Below are 9,811 nucleotides of genomic sequence, written 5' to 3'. Positions count from 1 at the left end.
AGATTTCTTTTTCAGGGAAAACATTGTCTGGAATACTCATTATAAAGTTGTAATTCAGGTCATCCCACAGATACATAAATGTTTTGCAGATAGCATGCTTCCTGGTAGGAATCTGAAATTATGATTTTGACAAACTTTGAACAGTATTCTTTAGCAGCCATAAGAATGCACAGGGGCCAACTACCCATACCAGGCATAATTCCTGAAGGTTTAGGCTTTCTGTGTGCCTCTCTGGAACGATACTTGGCCTGGTGGTGCAATCAACTGTGCTAAGGTTTTAAAATTCAATCTAGCAAATATAGACACTCCAGAGGAATTGCAGCAATAAAAAAAAACCTGCTATTAAATAGACACAAATAAACCTGTGTGTAAAGATTCTCTCATCAAAAGCAATAGTGTGCTATTCTCTGTCTCAATGCAATGCTAAGAGATTCAATTTCCCTTTAATGCAAATGAAACTGTCTTTTGTAACAGTAGCAATAAGGGAGAAGGCCAAGCTGAATAATTAATAATTGTGTGTCCACAAAGAATGTACATCCACTTTAACCCCCCTCCCTTCTATAAACAAAACTCAAGCAACACATATTCTCTGGGTACGATTATTTAAAATGCCTAATTGTCGTATTTGGACTCTGAGATTTATGGCTTGGGATTTTAATCCTCTAAACAGGGAGGTCCAATTACTTGAATCTGAAAGTTGAATTACTTTCTTTATACTGAAGACGAAACAGACAGTCTCCATTGATTCCACAGAGGATGTATCATTCCTGCTCTCTGCTTCCACAGTATTTTATTTTTATCTCTAACTTTTCTCATGATAATCTGATTTGTTACACCTAGTTCTTTGTCTCCTTTGTAGACTATAAACTCCTGAGAACAGAATTCATAACTTATTTATCTCTGCATCGTCCCAGAATTTTACAGGGTTTTGGACATAGCAGCTGCTCAATAAATATTTTGACATTTAATTTTAATGATATTTATGTTACACATTTTCCAATTTTAAGTATTGTTAATGGAATCTCACCTTTGACATAACTTCTCTACCCATTTCTGAGAAGTTTCAAACTCTTGCGTTTGAAACATGAAAAAGGACTCTAGCAGATTGATACTGTAATTTAGATAGCTATGTAAATAGTAAGGAACTGTTTAGCAATTACTTGTTGAGTTGCAACTTTGTGAAAATTTGCAGAGATTTCTTTTGAGTTTTCAGTTGTTTAAAGGGACCCAACCATCTCAGCGGAGAAGGCAATGGCAACCCACTCCAGTACTCTTGCCTGGAAAATCCATGGACGGAGGAGCCTGGTAGGCTACAGTCCATGGGGTCAGGAAGAGTCACACAGGACTGAGCGACTTCACTTTCACTTTTCACTTTCATGCACTGGAGAAGGAAATGGCAACCCACTCCTGTATTCTTGGCCTGGAGAATCCCAGGGATGGGAGCCTGGTAGGCTGCCGTCTACGGGGTCGCACAAAGTTGGACACCGCTGACGTGACTTAGCAGCAGCAACCATAGGGGCATGGGAAAGGAAAGAGCTCAGAGGAATGCCTGAGAGAGTATCCCAGAAAGTCTACTGTGCCTTCTAGAAAGACACCTGGTACCCAAGTCCTAATTTCAAGACCCAGAAAGCAAGTTATGATCAAGGCATTTCCAAGGTCCATCTTTCCTTTTTTTCCTCAGTTTTTCTAAGAAATTGTCAGTGTGATGCTTAAGAAACGTAGTTCATGCCCACAAGGCCCACAGACACGACTGATGACATGTTGCAGGGCCCAATTGAAATAAAAAACTCAGGGCCCTCTGTTTAAAAATTATTAAGAATTTCAAAACAACACCAGAACATTAAGCAAGTGTCAGCTTTCTAAGCACAGGTCTCTGTGTAATTGCAGACGCCTCACATCTAGGAAGCCAGCCCCGTTCTGTCTTCCAAGAACTTTCAGTACACTGAAAGGCAAAAAGTTTGTATCAGGTAGAAGCTACAATTCAAGTACGTACAAGAGGCTGCAGGGATCCAGAAGTTCCTGACTTTGGAAAACTCTACCAGGGAGGTGACGGTTAAGCTCATCTTTGAGGGAGCAGAGCCAGGGAAGAAAGCAAGACATTCCAGACTGAAGAAGGGCAGAATTCTTCAAACTCCAGGAAACCTGAGGAACTCCAGGAAACTTGCTACTTTTAGAAAAGGCGTAACAAGTAAACAGTAGGTGACTAGTTGAGATCGAGAATGGCAAGAAGCAGAAGCCAAATATATGGGGAAAGGGGTCAAACAATTAGAGTGCCTACTATGTATGTCAAGTTCTTTACCCCCATGTCATAGTTTTAAACAGAACAATCTTGTGACTGAACTGCTATGCCTAGTTCTACAAATGGGTTCGTTTAGGCCCAGGGTAGCAATGGTCGAAGGGCTTGGGACACACTGCTTGCTTTAGTCGCTAAGTCGTGTCCGAACCCCATGGACTCCTCTGACCATGGGATTCTCCAGGTCAGAGACTGGAGCCTGCCAAACTCCTCTGACCATGGGATTCTCCAGACAAGAACACTGGAGTGGGTTTCCATTTCCTTCTCCATGGGACACATTAGGCATGCAATAAGTATCTGGGGACTTACTGGCAGGCTATCTGACTTACTGCCCAGGACTCTCAACCCCTAGGCCAAGCTGATTCTAAGCATGCGATTAACCCCTCCAGGGGTCCTTCCCGCCTCTCTCCGGGCCCCTAGAGATCTCTTCTCTCTTTCTCGCCCCGCCCCCGTGATCCCACCTGCCGGAAAGTAGGTGGCAAAAGCACTTCCGGGATACCAAAGGTCGGCCCCGGCAAGATGGCGGCCCCCTTGGAGCTCAGTTGCTGGGGAGGCGGCTGGGGGCTCCCGTCGGTGCACAGCGACTCCCTGGTGGTGATGGTGAGGCCGTCTCGCTGGCGCGGGCGCGGGCAAGAAGGGGCGGGGCCAGAGGCGCCAGGCCGGCTGGCCGGGTCTCGGCGGCGAACGGTGCTTCCCGCGCGGCGCTCCGGCCCGGGGGCTGCTTGCTGCAGCGATCTGGGCTCCCTCGCGTCCGAGAAGTTACAGCCTAGCCTGTGTCCCCGCCGAAGCCACGGTGGGGGGGAAGTCATGGCTTCTCCGCTTGGCTCCGAGTGTTTTCAATCATGCAAAGCTGTCTGGGCGGTGGAATGAAAGCCCAAAGCAGGGGGCGCGCGCTCCCTGCTCGGTATCCCCTGAATGTTGGGGTGGGGGTGAAATAAGCCCCTGAAGCCCTGGTAGCTGGCGTGCGCAACGCCGGCTAGAAGTCTGGGGAGGGATGCAGCCCCGGAGTCTGATGAGTCTACCTTTCGGGGGACCCAGATTTGAAGTCAGGCTGCTCTGCAGACTTCCTTTAGTACTCAGTCTAAAATGTTTTATTCCAAACTCTCTTTCAGGCTTACGCCAAATTTTCTGGTGCACCCCTGAAAGTCAATGTCATAGATAACACCTGGAGAGGTTCAAGAGGTACACTGTAAACTTTTAAACGCTCCTTTCTGCCCCCTTTCTGCCCCCTCCCCCTCTCATTTAAAGTAGGAGGCATGTAGCCATGGAGTACCTTGGGGTTTTAGTTCTCACCATGACCTTGACTGTCTGTTGCTTATGTTTTGATCATTCTGAGCAATACTTCAAAGGACAAGCCAAATAAGTGGAGATTATGAGAAATGAAATGCTCTCCAAAACTATATGTGTGTGTGTGTGTGTGTGTGTGTGTGTAAAACTGCAAAAACCTAAAATATCTTACTCATTTTTTCCTCCTCCAAATGTGATTGGTATAGTTTTAAGGGTACTGGGATCTCTTCAAAGGATATCGAAATGCTTCCTTGTGTGTAAAATGTTTTTTGATTATAGGAGAGGTACCAGTTTTGACAACTGAAGACAATACTATTTCTCAGCCGGCAAAAATACTAAACTTTTTAAGAAAACAGGTGGGTGGGCCTTTTTGAATAAGTAGATTCTCCCTCCCTGCATGTTACTTTAAAAAAAGAAAAACATTAAAAATATTTGTTTAGAATTCTTTTTTGGAGATACATGCACGCATGCATGCCCAGTCGTTTCAGCTGAGTCCAACTCTTTGTGACCCCATGGACTATAGCCCACCAGGTTCCTCTTTCCATGGGGATTCTCCAGGCAAGAATATCAGAGTGGGTTGCCATTCCCTTGCCCAGAGGATCTTCCCTACCCAGGGATCGAACCCAGGTCTCCTGCATTGCAGGCAGATTCTTTACCATCTAACCACCTTGGAGATACATAGGGTTTGATTAAAAAGAAATAAATCTGAGAGTCACTGCTCTAAATTATGAGTTGTACTGTGATTCGAAAGCCATATAGTGAGTTACAGTCAACTTATATGATTGTGCACTTTGCTTGGCTGTTATTGAAGTTTAGGTATAAGTAGATTCAGTTTAGCTATCTTCACTATTACACTTATTGATATGATTGTAAATTTAGTTTCATAACTGCTACACATTTTGTGCTTGGTATGAGGTCTGAGTTCCTATCAACTAGTAACTATTTTTTTTAAGTACTTTAATTAATAGCTGCAGTTAAATGTTTCATGAAATAATGTATCCAAAATATCTGAACATGCCAAGGTTTATATATTTAAAATGTTTAAACATGTAGCAATTTATATAAATGTGAAAGTTATCATTGGTTTTGCCAATAGTTAAGGAAGTCCTATGTCAACAAAATTTAGAACTTTTCTAAATGGGAAAGTTTTTTCTTTTCATGGGGAACACAACTAATTAGAACTTTTCCTTATTATAAATTAACAAAATAATAATAGCTTCTATTAAGTTTGTACTACATGCCATGCACTAAAGTAAGGTCATTACCCAATCAAAAAATGGGCCAAAGAACTAAACAGACATTTCTCCAAAGAAGACATACAGATGGCTAACAAACACATGAAAAGATGCTCAACATCACTCATTATTAGAGAAATGCAAATCAAAACCACAATGAGGTACCATTACACACCAGTCAGGATGGCTGCTATCCAAAAGTCTACAAGCAATAAATGCTGGAGAGGGTGTGGAGAAAAGGGAACCCTCTTACACTGTTGGTGGGATTCCAAACTAGTACAGCCGCTATGGAAAACAGTGTGGAGATTTCTTAAAAAACTGGAAATAGAACTGCCATACGACCCAGCAATCCCACTTCTGGGCATACACACTGAGGAAACCAGATCTGAAAGAGACACGTGCACCCCAATGTTCATCGCAGCACTGTTTATAATAGCCAGGACATGGAAGCAACCTAGATGCCCATCAGCAGATGAATGGATAAGGAAGCTGTGGTCCATATACACCATGGAATATTACTCAGCCGTTAAAAAGAATTCATTTGAATCAGTCCTAATGAGATGGATGAAACTGGAGCCCCTTATACAGAGTGAAGTAAGCCAGAAAGATAAAGAACATTACAGCATACTAACACATATATATGGAATTTAGAAAGATGGTAACGATAACCCTATATGCAAAACAGAAAAAGAGACACAGAAACACAGAACAGACTTTTGAACTCTGTGGGAGAATGTGAGGGTGGGATATTTCAAAAGAACAGCATGTATACTATTTATGGTGAAACAGATCACCAGCCCAGGTGGGATGCATGAGACAAGTGCTCCGGCCTGGTGCACTGGGAAGACCCAGAGGAATCGGGTGGAGAGGGAGGTGGGAGGGGGGATCGGGATTGGGAATACATGTAAATCCATGGCTGATTCATATCATTGTATGACAAACCCACTGGAAAAAAAAAAAATTTAAAAAAAAAAAAAAGTAAGGTCATTAACAATCAGTGAAATAATAGTTAATAATAAAAAAAAACCTACAACTAACATTTATGGACCTTACTGTGTACATGACGCTATGCTCAGAACTTTATTTGCATTAAGTAGCATTTGTTACTGAATTTTTATTTCTCTTTTCCCTTTTAATATGTTTGCCATTTTTGAGGAAGAATAGTAGGAGTCCTAGTTTATTTAGCCTCACTGTTTTGGGATGTTCTTGACTTATGAGGTTTTGGGTTTTATATTTTTTAACAGAAATACAATGCTGATTATGAACTTTCAGCAAAACAAGGGGCAGATACGCTAGCTTACATTGCTCTTCTTGAAGAGAAGCTTCTTCCTGCAGTGGTGAGCATTGGTGAATATTACAGTATTTTAGTGACTTACTGAGAATGTACTTAGTCTGTTTAGAAGAAAAATATTGGAAGAGGCTTAAGAGAGGAAATTTCATTTATGTATTATTTTCAATTGTTTCACATAACTGTGAAACTGGGTTGATTCTGTTAGACATTCAACTAGTATAGGAACCAACAAAGTGAAAGACAGTGTCATTTTGGAAATAAAAATTCTCTGTGAAAGACAGAGTTTGTTGCTCCATGTATAGATTTGGGCCAACTGTAATTCATTCAGAAAATATTCATTAAGCACCTACTATGTTCCAGGCCTTATTCTGGATGCTTGGGATAGAGCAAAACAAAACTCACATGTTTAAAAATCTTGATGTCCTTGAATCATCCTAGCTGGAGAATGGGTATGAAGTTAACTTCACTCAGAGACATTTATGAAAAAGTTTTACATCTATTGAATGATCTTTTAATAAAAGAATATCCTGGTAGTGTTTTTTCCCCCTCCTTTTGCAGCTTCACACATTCTGGGTTGAGAGTGACAATTACTTTACTGTGACAAAGCCATGGTTTGCTTCACGAATGCCTTTTCCCTTGAGTTTGATCCTGCCTGGAAGAATGTCTAAGGGAGCGCTGAATAGGATTCTCCTGACCAGGGGAGAGCCTCCCCTCTACCACCTTCGAGAAGTAGAAGCTCAGGTATGGTTGGAATTACCTTCAGAGCAAGGGCTCTCTGGAGGAGGGACAAGAGAGAGCAGGGGTGAAACTATTGGGTTGGTCAAAAAATTCATTCGGGTTTTTCTGTAAGATAAGATGGTACAGAAAAACCTGAGCAAACTTTTTGGCCTGCCCAATACTTATCGATGCCAGCCTGAAAAGGAGTTCTCGAGCATCTTTCCTACTTTTGAGATGTAATTTCATCCTTATTAGATATACAGAGATGCGAAGGAGTGCCTAAATCTTCTGTCAAACAGATTGGGAACATCTCAGTTTTTCTTTGGAGATATGTGAGTACATTCCCTTATAAAACCATTTTAATGTTTTGTTTGCATATATCCATTGAGCAGTTAGTTACTTAAAGCAAGTTCCCTTGCCTGGTCCTCTTACCCCACCCCCAATGAGTTTGCCACTTAAAAAAATACTTAGTGGATTTTATACTGTAGGAAACTTTCTGTCGGGGTAATCTGATATTGACTTAGTATGTTGCATATGTGACTTTGAAACTTTTAAGACTGTTCCCACCCAGTCTCTAGTCTCTACATGATGCCTGTGAGTAAAAATGAATCTTTTAATTTACAACTTAAATTTTCTTCTAAATAAAATGGGTAGAGTATTTTAAAAAACTACTAATGAGTAAAACCCTAGTTGCTTCATTTTTATAAGCCCAAATGGGTAGTAAACCTTTTAAAAGACTATATTGTATACTGCAGAATCGATAAATGTATTTGAGAAAAAGTTTTTAGCATAATCCCAGATTAATATTTTCTTACGTGCTTTTTAAAAATCCTTAATTTATTTTCAGGCCTTCCACTTTGGATGCCTATGTGTTTGGTTTTCTCGCACCTCTTTATAAAGTACGTTTTCCTAAAGTTCAGTTACAAGAACATTTGAAGCAGCTCTCCAACCTCTGTCGCTTTTGTGATGACATCCTAAACAGTTATTTTAGGGTTAGTCTTGGAGGTAAGGTGGTTCTTCTTCAGCTAATCTTTGTTTGCATAGAATATTTGCATATCCTCCTAAGGACGTATACACCAAACCATTACTTATTTAAAATGTGTGTATATTGTCTTTAAATCCTGGTTTGCTGCTGCTGCTACTAAGTCGCTTCAGTCGGGTCCGACTCTGTGTGATCCCATAGACGGCAGCCCACCAGGCTCCCCCGTCCCTGGGATTCTCCAGGCAAGAACACTGGAGTGGGTTGCCATTTCCTTCTCCGAAATCCTGGTTTATAAAACTTCAAAAAAATGGCATTTTTTCCAACTCTCCCCCCCCTCCCCATGTGTTAGTTCTTCTTTCAATAGAGAAATATCTATTTGCCTTTTGTCTGTTCTTCTGGATTTTATACAGTTCTCACTTCTTGTTCCTTAAATATTGCCCCTTTGAAGTGGGTCATTTTCTTTTAAAAGTTAACCATAGGTATTTATTGTGTCCCTGCTGAAAGATAGCCTTTATCCTAATGCAAATGGGCAGTTACTTTAAATGTTGCTTCTAGCATTTTCCTGCGTGAACAGAAATGAGCAGCAGATTGATTTTGGTGAGGTACACTCCCATGATTCCAGTACTTGAAAACTGCTTGCACCAGACGAGGTATCGTAAATAGAGGGCGCCTGCCACTCAGGCTCGCTGCTTCGGGAGTGAGGGGCCTTGCGCTCAGTTTGTGTGGGGAGAGTTGGCAGAAATCGTCCTTTTAAGAAAGAGAAGTCATAAGGACCATTGGTTTAGGAACAGTTTACTTTTTTATATAGTGGGTTATGTGTTTTGTATATAATACACTTGTACGTAACAAGGAAGGGGTTAGTAGTTTGAAAGTCATGAAACTGAGTAATTTTCAACCTTGTTACTTGGGAGCAGTGGTTAGCAAACCTGACCACAGAACAAACAAAATCTTAAGTCCTGTACCAGAGTCACCGAATTAGAATAGGATTCATTCCTGGAATAGATCCCAGAAATCTGTATTTTTTTAAAGTCCGTTCAAGTACTTTGGAGGCATGGATATTTGTTTGGCCCTTAGAAAGCTCTTCAAATGCAGTGGTTGTAACTAAAGGCCTATTTGAAATGGGTGGGGAAAAGGTACAAGTCAGATTTGAGAAGGCAGTGAGCACTGCTGCGCTCTTATTAATGACCTTGGCTGTCTGCCTAACACTTGGCTAACTGGGTCTCCTGAAGGACACATTTAGTCCTTTGGCTTAGGGTTTGCTTTTGGAGTATTACCGTATCTTAAGTTTGCCTTTTGAACCGAGAATGGTTTTTCACTTTGCCTTTTTGGGGAGGTGGGTGGGGGATGGAGCACTTAGGGGGTGGATAGACTCAATATTCTTTTGACTCTAAACAGCTTGTAAGGCTTTCAAAATTTCCTCTTTCTGATTTCTGTCCTGGCTTCTTAGGCATCTCTCCTGCTGGACAAGAAACGGTAGATGCAAATCTGCAGAAACTGACACAACTTGTAAATAAGGAATCCAACTTGATTGAAAAGGTCAAGTTTACTTCAATCGTTATTTTGTACTAGTTGAGCATTTTCCTTTCTGCAGTTAGTATTGTATTTGGGTTATGCATTACCTTTACCCTTTTCTTTATTTTTTTAAGTTTATTTTTTTCAGAAAGTTGTTTAAATATACATTTACTAAAAGCAGTACAAAATACAGTGTTTTGAAGCCAGTAATGGACTGGTTGTTTGGGGGAAATATCTGATAATAGCATTGGGTTTACTTTTACCACACAATTAGCAGTACTTTTCAAGTTAGGAGACTTTGGCTTTTAAAAAAAAAAAAACCAGCCCAGGTGGGATGCATGAGACAAGTGCTCGGGCCTGGTGCACTGGGAAGACCCAGAGGAATCGGGTGGAGAGGGAGGTGGGAGGGGGGATCGGGATGGGGAATACGTGTAAATCTATGGCTGATTCATATCAATGTATGACAAAACCCACTGAAAAATAAATAAATAAAT

The 9,811-nt window shown here is 41.2% G+C and overlaps 1 protein-coding gene across 3 annotated transcripts; it reads left to right on the top strand.

Annotated features, from left to right (window-relative positions):
• The first annotated feature begins 2,796 nt into the window (after positions 1-2,796).
• Positions 2,797-9,654, top strand: LOC122443017 (metaxin-3-like). 3 transcript variants are annotated; one of them, XM_043470762.1, is made up of 9 exons: positions 2,797-2,893; positions 3,406-3,475; positions 3,860-3,936; positions 6,060-6,152; positions 6,641-6,847; positions 7,079-7,155; positions 7,671-7,828; positions 8,361-8,455; positions 9,253-9,363. In XM_043470762.1, exons 1-8 carry the CDS (start codon positions 2,813-2,815, stop codon positions 8,432-8,434), a joined length of 837 nt encoding a protein of 278 aa, XP_043326697.1. In that variant the 5' UTR covers positions 2,797-2,812; the 3' UTR covers positions 8,435-8,455; positions 9,253-9,363. The 3 variants fall into 3 exon arrangements, with proteins under 3 accessions (XP_043326697.1, XP_043326695.1, XP_043326696.1); XM_043470760.1 differs by lacking the exon at positions 8,361-8,455 and having other exon boundaries at positions 9,253-9,654; XM_043470761.1 differs by lacking the exon at positions 8,361-8,455 and having other exon boundaries at positions 6,665-6,847; positions 9,253-9,648.
• Positions 9,655-9,811: the final 157 nt, after the last annotated feature.

This window comes from Cervus canadensis, chromosome 6 (genome assembly GCF_019320065.1).
Source record: "Cervus canadensis isolate Bull #8, Minnesota chromosome 6, ASM1932006v1, whole genome shotgun sequence".
In the NCBI taxonomy this organism is placed as follows: Eukaryota; Metazoa; Chordata; class Mammalia; order Artiodactyla; family Cervidae; genus Cervus; species Cervus canadensis.
The sequence above is the reverse complement of the archived record's forward strand: the minus strand, read 5'-3'. Positions and strand labels throughout refer to the sequence as shown.